This window comes from Oncorhynchus gorbuscha, linkage group LG24, assembly GCF_021184085.1.
Source record: "Oncorhynchus gorbuscha isolate QuinsamMale2020 ecotype Even-year linkage group LG24, OgorEven_v1.0, whole genome shotgun sequence".
In the NCBI taxonomy this organism is placed as follows: Eukaryota; Metazoa; Chordata; class Actinopteri; order Salmoniformes; family Salmonidae; genus Oncorhynchus; species Oncorhynchus gorbuscha.
This window is the reverse complement of record NC_060196.1, coordinates 9,907,843-9,930,257: the sequence shown is the minus strand read 5'-3', so window position 1 is coordinate 9,930,257 and position 22,415 is coordinate 9,907,843. Positions and strand designations below refer to the sequence as shown.

The 22,415-nt window shown below is 42.3% G+C and overlaps 2 protein-coding genes and 1 pseudogene across 2 annotated transcripts; all 3 read left to right on the top strand.

Moving 5' to 3' along the window:
• LOC124012381 overlaps positions 1 to 20,895 on the top strand; it is a 29,889-nt pseudogene extending 8,994 nt beyond the window's left edge.
• On the top strand, positions 1,715 to 5,031 carry LOC124012416 (zinc finger and SCAN domain-containing protein 5B-like). The gene has a single exon (XM_046326004.1). It carries the CDS (start codon positions 3,439 to 3,441, stop codon positions 4,132 to 4,134), a length of 696 nt encoding a protein of 231 aa, XP_046181960.1. The 5' UTR covers positions 1,715 to 3,438; the 3' UTR covers positions 4,135 to 5,031.
• LOC124012414 (putative zinc finger and SCAN domain-containing protein 5D) lies at positions 10,829 to 12,708 on the top strand. The gene has a single exon (XM_046326003.1). It carries the CDS (start codon positions 11,077 to 11,079, stop codon positions 11,779 to 11,781), a length of 705 nt encoding a protein of 234 aa, XP_046181959.1. The 5' UTR covers positions 10,829 to 11,076; the 3' UTR covers positions 11,782 to 12,708.
• Positions 20,896 to 22,415: the final 1,520 nt, after the last annotated feature.

Genomic DNA, 22,415 nt, shown 5'->3' with positions numbered 1-22,415 from the left:
GGCTGTTCCAGTGCTGGGTGCTAGCAACACGCTTGGATGCATTTCTTTACCTAAACCAGTCAATTCAGGTGTTCCCGACATGCCTTCGGGCACTGTCCCAGTGGAGGGTTCTCATGGGCCAGGTGTTGTCCAGCAAGGTGATCACGACAGACTGCGAGGGTTACTGAATTTGGGGAGTATGGATGGTGTCACAGAGTGCCCGGCTTATCAATTACCTGGAACTTCTGATGGTGTACTGGTGCTCAGGCCCTCCTGTGTTTGTTGGGCCGGCATGTGCTGTCAGTGGTGTAAAAAGTACTCAATTATCATACTTGAGTAAAATTAAAGACACAGTGCCTTGCAAAATTATTCTTCCCCCCTTGGCGTTTAACCTATTTTGTTGCATTACAATCTGTAATTTAAATTGATTTTTATTTGGATTTCATGTAATGGACATACACAAAATAGTCCAAATTGGTGAATTGAAATTGAAAAAATAACTTGTTTATTTTTTTTTTTTTTAAACGTAAAAGTGGTGCGTGCATATGTATTAACCCCCCTTTGCTATGAAGCCCCTAAATAATATCTGATGCAACCAATTACCGTCACATAATTAGTTAAATAAAGTCCACCTGTGTGCAATCTAAGTGTCACATGATCTGTCACATGATTTCAGTATATGTACACTTGTTCTGAAAGGCCCCTGAGTCTGCAACACAAAGCAAGGGGCACCACCAAGCAAGCGGCACCATGAAGACCAAGGAGCTCTCCAAACAGGTCAGGGACAAAGTTGTGGAGAAGTACAGATCAGGGTTGAGTTATAAGAAAATATCAGAAACTTTGTACATCCCACGAAGCACCATTAAATTCATTATTAAAAATGGAAAGAATATGGCACCACAACAAACCTGACGAGAGGGCCGCCCACCAAAACTCACATACCAGACAAGGAGGGCATTAATCAGAGCTAAAAGAGACCAAAGATAACCCTGAAGGAGCTGCAAAGCTCCACAGCGGAGATTGGAGTATCTGTCCATAGGACCACTTTAAGCCGTACACTCCACAGAGCTGGGCTTTATGGAAGAGTGGCCAGAAAAAATGCCATTGCTTAAAGAAACAAATAAGCAAACACGTTTGGTGTTTGCCAAAAGCCATGTGGGAGACTCCCCAAATATATGGAAGAAGGTACTCTGGTCAGATGAGACTAAAATTGAGCTTTTTGGCCATCAAGGAAAACACTATATCTGGTACAAACCCAACACCTAATCACCTCGAGAACACCATCCCCGCAGTGAAGAATGGTGGCGGCAGCCCCGGCAGGGACTGAGAAACTGGTCAGAATTGAAGGAATGATGGATGGCGCTAAATACAGGGAAATTCTTGAAGGAAACCTGTTTCAGTCTTCGAGAGATTTGAGACTGGGACGGAGGTTCACCTTCCAGCAGGACAATGACCCTAAGCATACTGCTAATGCAACACTCAAGTGGTTTAAGGCGAAACATTTAAATGTCTTGGAATGGCCTACTCAAAGCCCAGACCTCAATCCAATTGAGAATCTCTGGTATGACTTAAAGATTGCTGTACACCAGCGGAACCCATTCAAATTGAAGGAGCTGGAACAGTTTTGCCTTGAAGAATGGGGAAAAAAATCCCAGTGGCTAGATGTGCCAAGCTTATAGAGACATACCCCAAGAGACTTGCAACTGTAATTGCTGCAAAAGGTGGCTCTACAAAGTATTGACTTTGAGGGGTGAATAGTTATGCACGCTAAAGTTTTGTTTTTTTGTCTTATTTGTTTCACAATCAAAAATATTTTGCATGTTGTGTAAATCCTATGATACAAATTTAATTCCAGCATGTAAGGCAACAAAATAGGAAACATTTCAAGGGAGTGAATACTTTGGCAAGCCACTGTACCTTAATACAAATTACTCAAGTAAAACTCACCCGGTAAAATACTAAGTATTTACTTTTAAATGGACTTTTGCTACTTAAGTATAAACATAAACCACTTCAAATGTCTTATATTAATTAAACGGCACAATTGTATTTTTATTGACGGATAGCCAAGGGCACACTCAAACACTCAGACATAAATTACAAACTAAGTATGTGTTTAGTGACTCAGTAGGGATGACCAGGGATGTTCTCTTGATAAGTGTGTGAATGACAATTCTCCTTTTCTTTTGTGTGTCAAGGAAAATGTATGGAGCAAAAAGTACATTATTCTCTTTAGGAATGTAGTAAAGTAAAAGTAGGCCAAAATATAAATAGTAAAGTACAGATACCCCCAAAAACTACTTAAGCAGTACTTTAAAGTATTTTTACTTAGGTACTTTACACCACTGTGTGCTGGTCATATATAAGGACGGTGCCTCAGTTGGTAGAGTATGGTGCTTGCAATGCCAGGGTTGTTGGTTTGATTCCCACGGGGACCAATACGAAAACAGTACACAAATGTGTGCTTTCACTTTGTAAGTCACTCTGGATAAGAGCGTGTTCTAAATGACAAAAATGTAAATATAATACATCAACAGGCATGGGCGGCCCCTCACTTCGGCTCGCTCCCTGTTGTGGTGGAGCAGTGCACATTTGTTCTCACTTCAGGTGTAGCATGTTCCTGGTTACCTCAACTCAGGTGGATCTGCTATAACCCTGGGTGGTTTCCCAGATATGGGAGCTGTTCGGCAATGCCGACATAGATCTTTGCGAATTGTCTTTTTTTTCTGCATGAGGGACCCAAGTGCCCCGTTGGGAACGGACTCTGGCGGACCAGTGGCCTTTGACCTTCCTTTATGCATTTTCACCAGTGGTTCTGATTCAGCCCACGTTGGCGAGGGAGCGCCGGGAGGGTTTATCATTGATTCTTGGGGCTCTCCGTTGGCCCAGGCTGCCTTGGTTCGGGGAGATCATTTACCCTTTAGGGCGGGGACCCTGGCAACTCCCGTTGGTCTGGGTGGGGGACAAGTTACTTGAGCTTTCGGACAAGTAAATAAATCTGTCCTACTTGTGGCTAAAAAAGTTAATGTCAAGCCCTGAAAGCGGTATTCAATTGAAGGAATTAATCCTGTGGAAGACGGCGTGTCCAGCGAGGCGTGGATTTCATTGACCTTGCCAGGCGTGATTGTAGATCAACCGAAGTTGCAAGGGTGCGACTCCCCATAGTATGTTGTACCTTGTTTCCCTCCTTCCGGGAACATTAGTTATAACGTTACGTTTTCTCTGCAATGTTTGGGAAGTATTTTGTAACCACTTCTTGCAGGTTGGCTGGAGGCTAATAGAGGGGACTGGGTGAACATCTTGGATTCCCAGACCCAGACCGGTGCCACCAAGGGCCCAGGGGACATCATCACTGAGCAGGCCAGGACCAGAGGTGACATAGTGGAGGTCTGTGGATGGGACAGTGTCCTCAACTCTGGCCTGGGGAACAACACTGTTAATCACAACCAGAAACAGACAATGGAACACAAAACAACAACTGAACTGAGACCAGGACTGGCTGAGACCAGGGCAAGGCGTAGAATTGGTCTGCGGGGACTGGGAGGTGTCCGTATGCGGCTGAAAAGAACAGACACAGACTCTGCTAGCGATGCTCCGTCCTGCTCCTATAGTTGTGATTCAGAGAGACTGATGGCGCCTCAGGTTAACCCTCCAACAGGTGCTTCCTTCAGCCTGCCTTCTATAGGATCTATCAACTGGAATATGGACCCTGCGACAACACAGACACTTCCTGGCCTTCATCCTCCTCACACTCTCCTAATGTTAAACCAGACCTCAGACAATGCCAGTTCCTCAACACTAAATGGCTACACAAGCTCATTGACAAATGAAAATAGTAGAGATGGAATCAGTAAAGGTGGCAGCGCTAAAGAGAAGCGCTTCCCGTGTTTGTTCTGTGGGATATCCTTCAGTTTCCCCAAACAGGTGGAGATCCACCAGAGGATACACATTGGGGAGAAAGCGTTCAGCTGCCACCTATGCCCAGCCATTTTCTCCCGATCGTCCAACCTGAAGAGGCACCAGAGGGTCCACACAGGGGAGAAACCCTACAGCTGTCCCCAGTGTGCAAAGAGGTTCTCCCACCACCACAATATGAAGGTGCACCTGAAGGTCCACACAGGAGAAGCAGTTTCCCTATATGCACAGCAGGAGTAGCCTTATCTGACAAAGTTGTCAATAGGGAGAAATCGTATCATTTGAGATACGTAGGGGATGTCTGGAAACTGTTATTTAGATTAAATATAGTTATCATGAGGTAAGAGAGTAATTAACCACATACCCCTCATTAACCCTTTGTTAACTTGTCATTTGAAACAGGCTTGTGTAAATGCCTGTTTTTAGAGAGACAGTAAACCTAGATGGGGGGAATGCATCGATAAGTATGTGCGCAAATACATGCTAGCTGTTCCCGTAAACGTCCAGTCATTGAGCCAACAACTCAAAAAAAAAGCTTGTCTCTGCAAAAATATAAAAACAAATGTACATATCTTTTGCGGAGATGGCTAAATTAATATAGAGGAAAAACTGAATTCCCCTTCCCACAATGGCACCACGTTCAGGAAGTGTCATCATTTGTTGTTGGGGGGAAAAAATGGTGTAAAGGTTCCACCCAAAGTTCCATCCTGTTAGGATTATGCAGTTGGCAAATAAGACTAATGTCAATATTTATTTATCTTTGAATATATTTTATGTATATTTAGATACATTTGTTACTAATTACAGTTACATAGCATCATGTAAGTAATTGTCATGAAATGAAATGTGAATAAATAATTGTAATTAGTAATGTAATTGACTAGCAACAATATATAATCTATTTTCATGTTTTACAAACTCCGGTTGACAATGTTAAAAAAAAAACGTTTTTTTATATGATCAAATAAATAGAAAGTAAACTAATGCACAATATTCATTCTTATTATAGGTGTTATGTTTTTCAATTATTTCATACATGGAACAAAAATATATAATGCAACATTTAGTGTTTGTCCCATGTTTCATCAGCTGAAATAAAAGATCCCAGAAATGTTCCATTCACCCAAAAAGCTTATTTTGCACAAATGTTGTGCACAAATGTTTACATCCCAGTTATTGACCATTTCTCCTTTTCCAAGATAATCAGCATGATCATTACACAGTTGCACCTTGTGCTGGGGACAATAAAAGGCCACTCTGAAATGTACAGTTTTGACACTCAACACAATGCCACAGATGTCACAATTTTGGATGGAATGTCCACCAGAGCTGTTGCCATAGAATTGAATGTTAATTTCTCTACCATAAGCCGCTTCCAACGTTGTTTCCGAGAATTTGGAAGTACGTCCAACCGGCCTCACAACCGCCGACCACGTTTATGGCATCGTGTGGGTGAGTGGTTTGCTGATGACAACGTTGTGAACAGAGTACCCCGTGGTGGCGGTAGGCATAAGCTACGGACAACGAACACAATTGTATTTTATCTGTGGCAATTTGAATGCACAGAGATACCGTGATGAGATCCTGAGGCCCATTGTGGTGCCATTCATCTGTCGCCTTTACGTCATGTTTCAGCATAATAATGCACGGCCCCATGTCGTAAGGATCTGTACACAATTCTTGGAACCTGAAAATGTCCCAGTTCTTCCATGGCCTGTATACTCACCAGACACATCACCCATTGAGCATGTTTGGGATGCTCAGGATCAATATGTACGACAGAGTGTTCCAGTTTCTGCCCATATCTAGCAACTTCGCACAGCCATTGAAGAGGAGTGGGACAACATTCCACAGGCCACAATCAACAGCTTGAACAACTCTATGCAAAGGAGATGTGTTGCGCTGCATGAGGCAAATGGTGGTCACAACAGATACTGACTGGTTTTCTGATCCATGATTTCCTTATATCAACTACAACTCAGTAAAATCTTTGAAACTGTTGCATGTTGTGTTTATTTTTGTTCAGTAAAGATGTAAAAAGTTATTTAATTTCATATCATGTATTCATTATTGGTGTTAGTTCTACCCTGTTATGCTTCCTTCTACCCTGTTGTGTTGGTATTTCACTATCAGAATTTAACAATACCATTAAATGCTCTGCATATTTTTGTGGTAACTTGTAGCGATGTAAGGGGTCAACTAAACATTCACCCCCTTTAGGCTTTTCCTAATTTTGTTACGAACAAATTTAAATGGATTTAATAATCATTTTTCATCAACAATTTCATCAAAATACTCTGTCAATGTGGAAGATTTTTTTTAAATATAAAAATTGGATACTAAAATATAAAGTAATCATTGCATAATTATTCACACCTTTTGTTTAGGCAAGCCGAAATTAGTTCAGGAGTAACATTTTGTTAGACAAATCACATAAGTTACAAGGACTCACTCTGTAAAATAATAGGGGTTGACAGCGCCGCCCAGTACCCTTGCTCTGTCCCCCATACATACAAACAACATATGTAAGGTCCCTCAGTCAAGTATTGCATTTCAAGCACAGATTAAATTATGAAGACCAGGGAGCTTTTCGAAAAGACTCAAAGAAGGGCAGAGATTGGTAGATGGGTAACAATAACACATCCGATATGGAATGTCTCTTTATGCATGGTCAAGTTAATAATTATGCTGTGGTTTATGTATTAAACCACCCAGACACATCAAAGATAGTCATCCTTCTGAACTGAGCTGTAGGACAGGAATGAAACTGCTCAGGGATGTTACCATGAGGCTATCAGTGATTTTAAAACTCATTGGTGAGTTTAATGGCTGAGATGGGAGAATTGAGGATGGATCAACACTGTACTGACTCCACCTAAATGACAGAATAAAAATAATACAAATATTCCAAAACATGCATCTTGTATGCAACAACGCACTAAAGTAATAATGCAAAAAAACAGGAATAGAATAAAGGAATAAACTTTTTTGCCTAAATGCAAAGCCTTATGTTTGGGGCAAATACAACAGAACACATGACTGAGTAACTGCCTCCTTATTTTCAAGCATGGTGGTGGCTGCATCATGGTATGGGTATGATTGACATCGGCAAACGCTGGGATTTTTCAGGATGAAAAGAAAAAGGATGGAGCTAGCACAGACAAAATTCTGGAGGAAAACCTGCTTCAGTCTGCTTTACACCAGACAGACACTCAAAGGAATTCACCTTTCAGCAGGATAATAACATACGACACAAAGCCAAATCTACGTTGCTTACCAAGAAGACGAACGTTCCTGAGTGGCCAAGTTACATTTTTTACTTAAATCGAGGGCAAGATCTGTAAATTGCTGTCTAGCCATGATCCAACACTTTGACAGATGTTGAAGAATTTAAAAGAATATTGGGCAAATATTGCACAATAGTCTACAGGTGTGCAAAGCTCTCAAGAGACTTGCCCAAGAAGACTCAACACGGTAATCACTACCAAAGGTGTTTCTAACAAGTATTTACTCAGGGGGGTGAATACTTATGTAATCAAGGTATATTAGTGTTTTAGTTTTCATTCATCCTCAAACTATTTTAGAATTTTTGTTCCACTTTAACAGAGTATTTTCAATAAACTGTTGACAAATTACAATTAAATCCATTTCAATTCCAGGTTGTAACACAAAATGTATAAGTTTAATGGGGGTTGAATGCTTATGCAAGGCATTGCATTGTAATAATTACCATAAGGATCTAGGCAAAGACAAGTATAGTTGAATATTTACCTTACTGAGGTGTTGTAAATGAATAATGACCTTATTCTTCTACTCTATTATTGCTAACATACTGTTCTTTCTAAACAAGTCTGCGGTCATCTTGAAAGATATTGATCATAGGAGATGTATGTAATATAAATTGTACCGTAATTCAAACAGTACACAAATGTTTCATTTAACCACACCCTATGAGCTATGACGACAACAAATAAGATCCTTTCTCTTCAGTTTATACGGAAATGAACATTGACCTATAATAATATCCACGTTAGCGCTTTATTGTCGTTATTTAGACGTTTATTAACATCATGTAACTCAAAATATGATTAATTTTACTGCACAGTATCACATTATTTCTCCAGACAGTGTTTAGTTCGCGTTGGAGACGGGACTTGTTTGATATATGTTATCTACTGTTAGCTAGCTGCTAACGATGGCTAACTGTATGGTTTTTCACACTCAAATAGCCTCCATCATGGAGGTGCTAGCGAATGCAGCCGTAGCAGAAATCTGTAAACTCGTAGACGACGACTATGCAGTGTTTCGTTTGGAAATAACTCAAAGCCAGAAAGAAAACAGGGCATTGCGGAGGAAACTACAGCTACAAGAACTGAAGGTGGCACGGGAGCGCGCAGAGAGGACAATACGAGAGCGCGTCCTCGCCAGTCGTCCCAGTAGTGTCAAGATCCTCGACCGATACAGAGGAATGGCAAGAGGTACATTTTGCAGAAGACGCAGCCTGTCGCCCCGTTCCCATCTGCCATGTGTGACTTTAGATGTGTTAACCAAAATTGGGTCTTGGTCAGTTTTTGCATAGGATGCAATAATTGCCCTGATTTCTTAACTATCCATCATAAAGATAAAATATCATATTCTAACCAGATTCTTAATTTACAGCATTTCCTATTATGTACTAATTGAAAACAATATGATGCATGGAACATAATCAATCGATCTATAAATAGTATATTAATAAGTTATGTAAAGTGTTACCTTACATCCTTGTCAATTCTAGACAGTGTCAATAGTGTACAATATACCACTGAGCATTGACAGTAGCTAACCTAACCACCTCTTTTCCCCCAGTGACTCACTCAGGTGAAGGACATCTCACTGAAGGCCACAGGAGCTTTGTGAAACCAGTGGGACACAATACATGGCGAGATGACCAACCAATCACTGATGATGAGGGGAGTGGAACCTCAACCAAGAACATTATTGTGATAGAGGTTAGTGTAATAGTGTTACATAAAAATGACAGTCCAACAAATGTAGCCAGTTTATTTCAGAAAGACTACTCACATGTACATCTTAATTTAACTGTCATAGCGGAGGGAGATTGTGAGACTTGAAAAAGAAAAGGACTGCCGCACACACTAGGAGCTCAGATGCAATAATTTTGTAACGTTTCAACAGCCAAGCTGTCTTCATAATGACAGTGCAGGTCACTAGTTTAGAGTTTGAAAGGACACACGCAAGTGTCTGTAATCATAGCCGGCTGTGGTTTGATTTCATTGGTTAATTTACAGATATAAATAAAACATGATTTTTATAAAGCATGAATGGATTACATCATAGATATAAAACTACAAAAGTATGTGGACGCCTGCTTGTTGAACATTTCATTCCAAAATCATGGGCATTAATATGGAGTTGGGTCCCCCCTTTGCTGCAATAACAGCCTCCACTCTTCCGGGAAGACTTTCCACTAGATGTTGGAACATTGCTGCAGGGACTTACTTCTATTGAGCCACGAGCATTAGTGATGTTGGTTGATTAGGCCTGGCTCACAGTTGGCATTCCAGTTCATTTCAAAGGTGTAAAATGGTATTGAGGTCAGGGCTCTGTGCAGGCCAGTCGAGTTCTTCCACACCAATCTCGACAAACCATTTCCGCATGGACTACACTTTGTGCACAGGGGCATTGTCATGCTGAATCAGGAAAGGGCCTTCCCCAAACTGTTGCGACAAAAGTTGGAAGCAAAGAATAATGTAGAATGTCATTGTATACTGTAGCGTTAAGATTTCCCTTCACCAGAACTAAGGGGCCCAGCCCGGACCATGAAAAACAGCCCCAGACCATTATTACTCCTCCACCAAACTTTACAGTTGGCACTATGCACTCGGGCAGGTAGCATTCTGCTGGCATCCGCCAAACCCAGATTCTTCCGTTTGACTGCCAGATGGTGAAGCGTGATTCATCACTCCAAAGAACGCTTTTCTACTGCTCCAGAGTCCAATGGTGGTGAGCCTTACACCACTCCAGCTGACGCTTGGCATTCAGCATTGTGATCTTAGGCTTGTGTGGAAACCCATTTCATGGAGCTCCCGACAAACAGTTCTTGTGCCGACGTTGCTTCCAGATGCAGTTTGAAACTTGGTATTGAGTGTTACAGCCGAGAACAGACGATTATTACGCGCAACGAGCTTGAGCACTCGGCGGTCCAGTTCTGTGAGCTTGTGTGGCCTACCACTTCGCGGCTGAGCCGTTGTTGCTCCTAGACATTTCCACTTCACAATAACAGCACTTACAGTTGACCCGGGGCAGCTATAGCAGGGCAGAAAGTTTACGAACTGACTTGTTGGAAAGGTGGTATCCTATGACGGTGCCACGTTGAAAGTCACTGAGCTCAGTACGGGCCATTCTACTGCCAATGTTTGCCTATAGAGATTGTATAGCCTTGTGCTTGATTCTATACACCTATCAGCAACGGGTTTGGCTGAAATAGCCAAATCACAAATTTGAAGGGGTGTTCACATACTTTTGACCATGTAGTGTAATTTGTCGACATAGGCTTACAAACATTATTTACAATGGATAGCAAAAACGATCCATTTTAATAATAAATTGTCAAGGTCACCCCCTCTCCTTGGGAGGGTGACATGTTCAATGCCGATATAGCGAAGGGTCGAAAGTAGAGCTTGTGAGACTTCCCTATGACATTGTTATCCAATTCAACTCATGCACAGGTAATAACCTCTCTTCTTGTGTCAGTCTGTAGATGCAGAGGCTGCTGGTCCTGGGGTCAAGCAGGAGAGATCTGAAGGAGAGGAGGACCCACGACACAGCAGAGAGATCCAGACTGGAGCGCCCCATGTAGCCACGGAGGTCCCTACCACCACCGCCCCAGCACCGCCCAATACCCAACATAGCATCATGGAGGTCAGTGGAACGCCGAACGCATTCCTCAAGTCAGAGACAGACACCAAGACTTTAACACACAGGCTCTTAGACACAGGATCTGACCACAGATCAGACCCAGAGAGACTAGGGCGGGGGAGACTGGGCTGTCCTCCTGCAAATGACTCCGAGTATTTACCGGTATTTCACCAGAGCCAGAGGACGGTTAATTCCCGTGGAGATGGTGATACGTTAGACACTGGTGGTGTTGATGATCTGTCTTGTTTTTACACTACAGAGATGGAACCTGTCAACATACCCTTGGGTTTAGAGACACAGACTGATCTTTCTAAAGGGGACTGGAACCAGTACAGTAGTAGTGTATACTCTGAAGGGTGCCTAGATAAGAAAGGGGTAGTTATAGTCGTAGACGAAGTGACTGTGAAAATGGAGGACGATGTCCCTCTGACACTGAATGCAGACAAGACTCAATTAGGAGAAGGACACTCACAAGGTAGAGATGTCTTAGATTACAGGGAAAGCTTAGAGACTAATCCAAATGTTGCGACCCAGTCCCCTTTACACATTCTCAGGGATCGCGACAGAGTGTCCACGTCGATGGGGCCTTCCGATTCACACGGCCGCTTTGTTTTCGATCAAGTATTGAACTCAAAAGACCAAAGAGCCCAGGCTCAGGGAGGGGGAGCAACATCAGGCAATGGTAAAGAGAAACGGTTCCTCTGCATGTCCTGTAACAAAGGCTTCAGCTGCCTCCAGAACGTAGAGACCCACCAGAGGGTCCACACAGGGGAGAAACCCTTCAGCTGTACCCAGTGTCACATGCGCTTCGCCCAGGCTGGCAACCTGAAGATCCACCAGAGGGTCCACACAGGGGTGAAGCCCTTCAGCTGTACCCAGTGTCATATGCGCTTCTCCCACTCGTACAGCCTGAAGAGGCACCAGAGGGTCCACACAGGGGAGAACTCTACAGCTGCCGTAGTGTGAGAAGAGGTTCTCCCACCAGAACCCACTGAAGATACACCTGAAGGTCCACATGAGAGAATGGTTGTTCACATGTACGCACTGCAGCAAGAGGTTCTCAGAGAGGAGCTACCTCAGGATACACCAGTTGAAAAACCATTCACTCTATAACATAGAAAGTAACCATTCCACAAGATAGCTTCTGACCTTTAGATCAAACTCTGCATTAAACACAAAGATTACTTTTCAGTGTTGTTAGCAGAAAAGATCCACAGGTGCATTTGTAATAACAAGAGTAACATATTTCAGTGTTGAATATTCCTGGGTAGAATATTGCATCCAAACATTGTGTGAGATATATATATATAAAAGCCTAAAGTCTGTTACATAGTGTTTGTACTGTGTTGGCTATATGATGGTCACAAATGCCTATTTCATTACTTCCATTCAACTACTTAATTTTTTCCCAGAACACTTTATGAGAAAATCAATGCAGTTTATCAAGTTCATGCAGAGTTTTTGTTGAGACAGGTACAATGCCTTCAGCCAGTATACTCAGCCCTTCACTTTTTCCTCATTTTGTTGTGTTAGACTGAATTTGAGATTGTGTCACTGGCCTACACACAATACTCCATAATGTCAAAGTGGAATTATGTTGACATTTTTACAAATGAATTAAAAATGAAAAGCTGAAATGTCTTGATTCAATACGTATTCAAACCCTTTATGGCAAGCCTAAATACATGCAAGAGTAAACCTTAACAAGACATGTAAGTTGCATGCTCACTCTATGCTCAATAATAGATTTTAACATGGTTTTTGAATGACTACCTCTTCTCTGTACCCAGTACAATTATCTGTAGGGTCGCTCAGTCGAGCAGTAAACTTCAAACACAGATTCAACCACAAAAACCTAGGAGGTTTTCCATGCCTCGCAAAGAAGAGCACCTATTGGTAGAAGGGTAAAAACATTGAATATCCCTTTGAGCGTGGTGAAGTTTGGATGATGTATCAATACACCCATTCACTGCAAAGATACATGTGTCCTTCCTAACTCAGTTGCCGGAGAGGAAGGAAACCTCTTAGGGATTTCATCATGAGGCCAATGGTGACTTTAATACAGTTATAGTTTAATGGCTGGTATAGGAGAACTGAGGATGGATTAACAACGTAGTTATTCCGCAATACTAACCTAAATGAGAGTTTAAAAAAAATCCTGTACAGAATACAAAATATTCCAAAACATGCATCCTGTTTCCAATAAGGGACTAAATTAAAACTGGGTTAATGAAGGGTTGGGTTAATGAAGATGTAGCCTAAGTCTATCCACAATATAGGTGAATGCCTGTATTTTCCTTTCCATTTAGGACTTATTTTATTGGCAACTGTTAAGATAATTATTTTATTGTACTGATGAACAACATTTGCATAGAAGAAGCACTCTTCTTTTATAAAAGTGTGCACTGTCTAAGGAATGAATGTCATTCGCGGGGCAGAATGTGGCTGGAATCTGAGTTTGTTGCTATGAAATCGAGTGAAAACCAGATGGGAGGCAAAGGACGGAAGACACAAGTTCCTTTATTTTTGTTGGTGAGGGAGACAACGTGAATTTAATAACATTTTTGGTGACAATCATCTTTGAAATCAGCATATTTTGCATATCACAAACAAATAACTAGGGTAGTGAATTCAGCTGTAAGCTAGCAAGGAAATGTAGCTTAATTAAAGCTGGACGCTACCTTGTCTAAACATCAGGTTGTTACCATGGTTATCAGTCTGACTGAAGTCGCCCTACAAAAGATGCAGTAGTCTCTACAAGCCAGAATATTGAATAAAATGAATTTTATTTTCAATCTCTTAACACATTGCACCTGATGAACAATATGTCAACAACAGCTGAATGTAACCGAACATAGTCTCCTCGCCATCAGATGTGGTTCGGTTAGGCTCGGCCATATTGTGCAAGTGTTTGTCATGTGCAAATTTGCATCTGTATTGAAATGAAAAACCGGTAATACCAACCATAAACCAGCATACTGAAAGTCGGGCTAATAACTCTTCCCTGTGGATAATTTGTCTCAGATTACCTCCTACATAAGGACAAAATCAGAGGACAACAGGTAAAGTAAGTTAAATATACATTTATTCTGACTTTTGTGATGGTACTGTTCAGGAATGCTGAACTTCCATGTTAGAAACGAGTGTAAGTATCGTCTTGCATTGTAAACGTGTTTAGACATTGTTTTGTGAACTGTAATGAACAGTTTCAACATTTCTACATGCCATGGAGCGATATTCAAGTGTGTTAACTTCTGTGCAGCATAAGTTAATGCACTTTAGCAATGAATACGTGGATGAGGCTCTTTGCGCTATAATGAGACTGTGCGGACTTGATCCTCTCAATCACGTGAGACACATTTGACAGAAGTACCGGACGTAACAAATTGTAGTGCCGGACGGTTTATTATTTTTATGTGTGTGTCAAAAAAGTTCTGAGATTTCGGTGTACCATGCAGTACTAATGGGGTATTGTGTGTAGATGGTTGAGGGAAAAAATATTTTATCCATTTTTAATTCAGGCTGTAACACAACAAAATGTTGTCAAATCAAAGTTTGTCACGTGTACCGAATACAACAGGTGTAGACCTTACAGGGAAATGCTTACTTAAAGGTTTTAACCAATAGTGCAAAAAAGGTGTTAGGTGAACAATAGGTAAAGATTTAAAACAACAGTAAAAAGACAGGCTATTACAAGTAGCGAGGCTACATACAGACACCGGTTAGTCAGGCTGATAGAGGTAGTATGTACATGTAGATATGGTTAAAGTGACTATGCATATATGATGAACAGAGAGTAGCAGTAGCGTAAAAGAGGGGTTGGCGGGTGGGATACAATGCAGATAGACCAGGTAACCATTTGATTACCTGTTCAGGAGTCTTATGGCTTGGGGGTAAAAACTGTTGAGAAGCCTTTTTATCCTAGACTTGGCACTCCGGTACCGCTTGTCATGCAGTAGTATAGAGAACAGTCATGACTGGGGTGGCTGGGGTCTTTGACAATTTTTAGGGCCTTCCTCTGACACCGCCTGGTGTAGAGGTCCTGGATGGCAGGCAGCTTAGTACTGGGCCGTACACACTACCCCCGGTAGTGCCTTGCGGTCAGAGGCCGAGCAATTTCCGTACCAGGCAGTGATGCAACCAGTCAGGATGCTCTCGATGTTGCAGCTGTAGAACCTTTTGAGGATCTCAGGACCCATGCCAAATCTTTTTAGTTTCCTGAGGGGGAAAATAGGCTTTGTTGTCGTGCCCTCTTCACAACTGTTTTGGTGTGTTTGGACCAGTCTAGCTTGTTGTTGATGTGGACACCAAGGAACTTGAAGCTCTCAACCTGCTGCCCCGTCGATGAGAATGGGGGCGTGCTCGGTCCTCCTTTTCCTGTAGTCCACAATCATCTCCTTAGTCTTGGTTATGTTGAGTGATAGGTTGTTATTATGGCACCACCTGGCCAGGTCTCTGACCTCCCTCCCTAGGCGGTCTCGTCGTTGTCGGTAATCAGGCCTACCACTGTTGTGTCGTCTGCAAACTTAATGATGGTGTTGAAGTCGTGCCTGGCCATGCAGTCGTGGGTGAACAGGGTGTACAGGAGGGGACTGAGCACGCACCCCTGGGGAGCTCCAGTGTTGAGGATCAGCGTGGCAGATGTGTTGCTACCTACCCTCACCACCTGGGGGTGGCCCGTCAGGAAGTCCAGGATCCAGTTGCAGAGGGAGGTGTTTAGTCCCAGGTTCCTTAGCTTAGTGATGAGCTTTGAGGGTACTATGGTGTTGAACGCTGAGCTGTAGTCAATGAATAGCATTCTCACATAGGTGTTCCTTTTGTCCAGGTGGGAAAGGACAGTGTGGAGTGCAATAGAGATTGCATCATCTGTGGATCTGTTTGGGCGGTATGGAAATTGGAGTGGGTCTAGGGTTTCTGGGATAATGGTGTTGATGTGAGCCATTACCAACCTTTCAAAGCACTTCATGGCTATGGACGTGAGTGCTTCGGGTCTGTAGTCATTTAGGCAAGTTACCTTTGTGTTCTTGGGCATTCTAGGAGTTTCATTGATTCTTTTAGCATACATCACATCTGATCTCACCCTATTCTGCATACACCGACAGCACTTTATAAGCATAAGGATGGGTAAACACTCTGCTTAAAGTGTTTATTATCTGTGTGCGCACGTACCTGAAGGAGTGTGTCTGTGTAATCTGGATCACCTCTCACTTCCAGGCGGAGGAGGGTCCAGATGTGCTGCTGGTGAAAGAGGAGGGGTCTAGGGAGAGTCTGGGGAACCCAGAGGGGAACATGGTCATGGACAACCAGACTACACCTCCTCCTGCACCTAAAGAGGCACCAGCTGAGCAGCACAGGAACACACACAGTCTCACTGAGGTGAGTCCACTGTAAACTACTGTCTGAATGGTATTAGGTCAGGGCCCGTATCCACAAAGCCTCTCAGAGTAGGAGTGCTGATCTAGGATCAGTTTTTGATCATAATGAATAGGACTATGTAGACAGGTGACCTGGGCCCGTATTCACAAAGCGTCTCAGGGAAGAAAATTGGTCGTAAGTGCTGAGAATAGAAACATTCTACTCTTATGGGTAAAAATAAAATCTATCCATGAAGCCTCTTTAGTCACACCTAGTAGACAGATATTTAGAACACCTCATGAGCTGTCCTAGCCCGCTAAGAGTTACCAGCAATTGTCTTGATAATAGAAAAATGCAGCGAGTTGGTGGTTCCTGCGTCACATGCAATTGCTTTGTTCAAATGTTTTGATAATTCTATATGATCGATCCATAAATAATCTAAATCTACATGCAGCAGTATCTCTTGTGCCTTTGACAATGATTTCACATGAGTTCCTATTTCACATGATATGCCTAAATACTTATGACAAATAGGCAAATAAATAAACATGTTTTTCTATTGATTTTTTAATGGCCTACATTATGCTATTTCAAGTTATTCCTTTGGAGCACAATATCACGTTGTTCAAAAAGATGCCTAAATTAGACCTGCCTATGAATGTGTTTGTTGAAAATGATAGACCTTTCATACGATTTGAAGTTGTTAAACGGGAGTGAAGAGTGTGTTGATAACGGTAATATTGTCAAAATTCTGCCTTTAACAACCATCAGAATTGGTTTAAAAGTGTATGCATGTCGATTAATTAAGAGAATTGATCGTGTCAGGCGAAATTATACAGTATCAAACATTTTACCATGGCAACATTAACCTCTTGAAACTAGCGATGCACAGTCACATTCAACATGGTTGTCTGAGGCGTGCTATAGAGTTCACAGCTGGCGATGCCTCATTGTGCAAATGATGGGGAATAACCAATGTCAATGGGCCTCATCACCAGCTTTCCTTTGCAGTGCCTCAAACTGTTGTGATTACCAGCTGAGAAACTTTTCAGAGTTGATTTTACTCCTGGCTCAGAGTTTGTCTGGGCAGTGTCTAAACATCATCCTAAAACCTACTCTGAGCTGGGAGTTATTTTTGTCTTAAACTGGTTTTAGCAGAATACCTAGGACCTGTTCTGAAATGCTTTGTGGATACGGGACCTGATCCTAGATCAACACTTCTACTCTTTGTGGATACATGCCCAGGTCTTAGTTAATTTTTGTCTGAGGTTTGGGACCATGCCTTTTCAATTATCAAACCATTTTAAAGAGTGTCAAGTAATCAAATCAATTAACACATTTGCTTAGTATAAAATCAACTAACATGTTTGTATAGTACTCATAGAAATCCCTCATTACCCAATCAGAAGATGTTCCATAGCAGGGTGCTCATATCAGATATCTTGATCCAAGATCCAACATCTTCTCACTCTAAATCTCTTATAGTCAATAGACATAGAGGATGGGAAGCCTGATCTGCTGCTGGTCAAAGAGGAGACAATAGAAGATGGACCAGAGAGCATTGATCTGCTGAGTGGACTAAAGATGAGGGAGCAAGGTGAGGGAGAAATACATATAAACTACATACAGTAATAGACCTTCAATGTGAATACTGATGCACCTGGTTATTATTCTTTCTTCTAGCCGGTGTCCATTCCACAAGTTACTACGGGCTAATTCTATGACGTTAAAATGCCTATTTAGTCTGTTCCATCTGACTGCGCAATCCACATCCATCTCATCAGCCCAGGCAGGGCTATAAACTTTATCTCCACTATAAAAAGCATCTAGACATTATCTCACATTTCTTTTAGACTAACATTTAGTTTTCAACAGCGGAGATTTGTATAAACCTTGAAAATTGTTTCAATATTCAAATTCTATCACCAACTGTCCCATAGTAATGAACGAGTCGGGACGAGAGACAGGCAGGCAGCGTTTCTCAGATAGTCGAAATCATTAATACTTTTTTAACTAGAGTGAGCACATGTTCTATGCCAGGCGAAATCGCGCCTCATTAGCTCATTGTGATGGATGTATCCAAATAAATGTCACTAAAAGGCAGCATAAACAAATGCAAATACAACTACTGTTGTTATCCTGCCTGCACTGTTTGACTCGACTGTAAATTAGCCATAGTTGGCTAGCTAGCAAGCAAGGAATAACAACGTTGCCAGCCAGTATGGCAATGGAACATTCAGAACAAACGACTGGGTCACGTCTCTAGCAACCGAACCAATAGAACGAACGACCAGCCGGCTTGGATAGCAACCCCAGATGTGTCGGGACTATGTCTTGTGGAAGGATGAAATGTATGAATAAATTTATCCAAATAAAAAAAAGTTATGAAAATATGTTCATTGTTATTTGAATGTGTTGGTAACCCGTTGTATAAATGTGATAATGTCCTCGACTTATGTTTACATAAAAAAACACAATGTATAACCTTGACCAGGTAATTGACTCAAAACATTTAATGAGTCCCCTTAGTCAGTCAACTTCGGTTCAACACACTATGGTGGAGTCGCACTCTTGCGACTTCGGTTGAAAGATCTATAATCAGCCTTGACAAGGCATTCCTTCAACTAATCCCGCTCTTCATCTTGTGAACAGGAATGATTCAAGCTACTAAAACAAATCATTGGAAAACGAGACTCTTACGTTGCGCCAACTAAACTGTCCCATAGTGGCAGAGCGTGCTCACTCCCTGGACGTTGTGTACGGAAGTTATTTGTTATCATAAGTTTCCTAATCAAACAGTTCCTTATTCTTCAGTTTGCTGGAGTAATGAGTAAGAAATCGATCAAGATGACGATGGCTTAGCCGGGGTCGTGATCATGTGGTTATAGGTATAGTTTGTCTCGGCTTAGAACTGGCGGCCCTTGCGCGGAACAGTCTGTGTGCGCATTGCCATATACTGCATGCAAACTCCCTGGAAAGACGTTGACTGACTGAAAAGAAACGTAATGTCAAGACTATAACGGTTGTTCCCTGAAGGAGGGAAATGAGGTAGAACACCTGTTTGGCCCCGTGCCGCCCGTTCCAGAGCTTGGTGAAAAGCGTTATTAAATTAAAGTAATGAATCTGAGTCTCACGCTTATCTGTGGAAGGTGAGGCTTCCAGCTAGGCACAGACTTTATTGACCTTCTCAGGCGTGATTGTAGATCCTTCAACCGACTCCCCGTAGTATGATGTACCTCATTTCTCTCCTTCAGGGAACCGTAGCTATAGTCATAACGTTACATTTTCTCTGCCATATTTGAAAAGTATTTTGTAAACTCTTCCTGCAGGTGGTTGCCTGGAGGCTAACAGAGGAGACTGGGTGGCCATCTTGGATTCCCAGACCGGTGCAGCCAAGGACCTGGGGAATAACATCACTGAGCAGGCCAGGACCAGAGGCGACATAGTGGAGGTCAGTGGATGGGACAGCGTCCTCAACTCTGGGCTGGGGAACAACACTGTTAACCAGAAACAAACAGTCGAACACAAAACAACAACTGAACTTAGTCTCCATGACAACAGACTGGCTGAGATCAGGGCGATGCGTAGAGTTGGTCTGCATGGACAGGGAGGTGTCCGTATGCAGCGGGAGAGAACAGACATTGACTTGGCTAGCAATGATCCGTCCTGCTCCTATAGTTGTGATTCAGAGAGACTGATGGCGCCTCAGGTTAACCCCCTAACAGGTGCTGCCTTCAGCCTGTCTTCTATAGGATCTATCAACTGGAATATGGACCCTGCGACAACACAGACACTCCCTGGCCTTCATCCTTCTCACACTCTCCTAATGTTAAACCAGACCTCAGACAATGCAAGTTCCTCAACACTAAATGGCTACACAAGCTCATTGACAAATGAAAATAGTAGAGACAGAATCAGTAAAGGTGGCAGCGCCAAAGAGAAGCGCTTCCGGTGTTCGTTCTGTGGGAAAGCCTTCAGTTTCCCTCAACAGGTGGAGATCCACCAGAGGATGCACACGGGAGAGAAACCGTTCGGCTGCCAACTGTGCCGGGCCCGTTTTTCCCGATCGTCCCACCTGAAGAGGCACCAGAGAGTCCACACGGGGAGAAACCCTACAGCTGCCCCCAGTGTGAGAAGAGGTTCTCCCACCAGCACCAACTAAAGATGCACCTAAAGATCCACACGGGAGAGAGGCCATTTGCCTGTATACACTGCGAGAAGAGGTTCTCAGAGAGGAGCTACCTCAGGATACACCAGCAGAAAATGCACAGAGACCATGTATAGTAATATGTCATGTAGAACTATATAGTTTGTTTATAGTTAATTCTGTTGGTTTTGGATATAGAGGGAACTGGGCGAGGTGAAATAAGGAAAGAATGAGTAGATGATATGGTGATGGTTGATGTGATGGTGTCTGTAAAAATGCTTCACTGATGAAGTGACAACCTTGCTCTGTTTGATGGTGTTTTATAATGAGGAAATGATCGTGCCTTAATTCATGTTTACTTGACATAAACAAGTGAAGGTGTGTGTAATGTAATGTTGAACCTTTTCCAAAGTATTCTAAACTTAATTTTTATCAAAGTGAGGGTACCAGATTTACAGGAAAGGTCAAGTGTGTGAGAAGTTATTCTACTTATCACATATTGTTTTGTGAAATAAAAGTACTGATGTTCACGTTATGTGAGTGTGACCATTTTGTTGAAATTAAATTCAAAATTGACTTCATGCTGACTGACTTGATTATTTTTCTATCATTGCATGACTGGGTTTTCCTAATGAGTCTAACCAAAACATTATACTTAATTCTTCAATCAACACATATGGATTGTTTAAAAAATAAATAAAACTCAGATGGCTCCATAGTGTTAGGTACCTGAATCACAGTGTTAGAGATGGGCTTGACATTTTATAATATCATGTTTCTGTGTCTACAGTAAAGTTTATTATATAAACCTTTATGTTCTTCTGTACAATTTGTGTTTACAGTCTGCAGTCCATGAGAACCTGCTGATATCCGGTGTTGCTGGTAGGAGAGACTGGACCTCTGAAGCAGCTGGTCACAAACCCTGGCCCCTGATCCGAACCCTGGATCAGGAGCCCTGCCTTCCCGGGTCGTAACTGGGACTGAACCACGATGGACAGAGACTATGTAGTGGGCAGTAATATTTGACGTGTATATAGAGTATTTATGATAAATACCTCAAATGCAACTCTTAATAAGACTAATAAGTTAGCCTATTAAAATGTTCACCATGTGCAATCAAGTATTATGCCTTTAGCTGACTAAGCTCAAGGAATGGTCATGAGAATGGTGTTCTAAATTCAAGTATTACTTCACTTGAATTGATTCACCTACAAAGCATAAAGCTTAAGTAACAAAGCATCAACAAGCATTACAAGTCATTATTCTAAGCATGGTCAGAGAGAACGCACTAGTATAGGTATCTCACCACAAAAATTCAGGAACATAAGAGAAAGATTCATTGTTCTAAGACCCTTTTATAAGCTTCTGAGTTGTTTGGATTCAAAAATGAAGTTGTTGACCAATAGTATTACTGTAAATTGAACCTCCAATCAGATATCAGACCTACAGGATGTAACCTCTGCTTCTCAGAGGTGAGACAATGGGGGTTGGTGAGATCAACACAGAGGAAATTCTTGCATGCAGTTGATAAGAATTGTCACTTCGTGGCTGAGCTGCCCTACAACTCCACCACCACACGGAACACAACCAGTGGACAGAGGCTTCAGTCTCAGTGCAGGGCTTGGGGCTGATGGAGATCGACCATTCTGTTCCTATGATAAACACCACAGTATCCATGATGAACAGAGAAGGTCGCCCTGGGCTTCAAACTTCACAGAGAGTGGTGTGAGACCCCCCATGGTGGTAGTCAGCAAATATGTATTTTCCTTCAGACTATTGTCTAATGCCTGTTGACTGGGTTCATAGAAGGCCTGGACCTGGTTCTAGCCTTCCTCAGTTACCTCATGGTTACCCCACCAATACAGAGGGTCAGTATGGGCGTTCCTATCATACAATCCCAACAACACCCAAACAATGGCTAGAGGGAGCTCAAAGACTAACCACCTTAGGGGGGTGGCTCCTGCTTCTCCCTCCTCTGGTGTCATTGGGTTACAACGTGGGAGGCCGAGCATTAGTTCCGACGCCGACAAGCTGTACGCCTGCCCCACGTATGGAAAGCTCTTTACTGAAGCGGACTATGTGAAGAAGCACCAGACAG

Excerpts from the sequence above, each read along its gene's own strand:
- LOC124012414 (XM_046326003.1), top strand. The coding sequence starts at position 11,077 with ATGGAACCTGTCAACATACCCTTGGGTTTAGAGACACAGACTGATCTT.
- LOC124012416 (XM_046326004.1), top strand. The coding sequence starts at position 3,439 with ATGGAACACAAAACAACAACTGAACTGAGACCAGGACTGGCTGAGACC.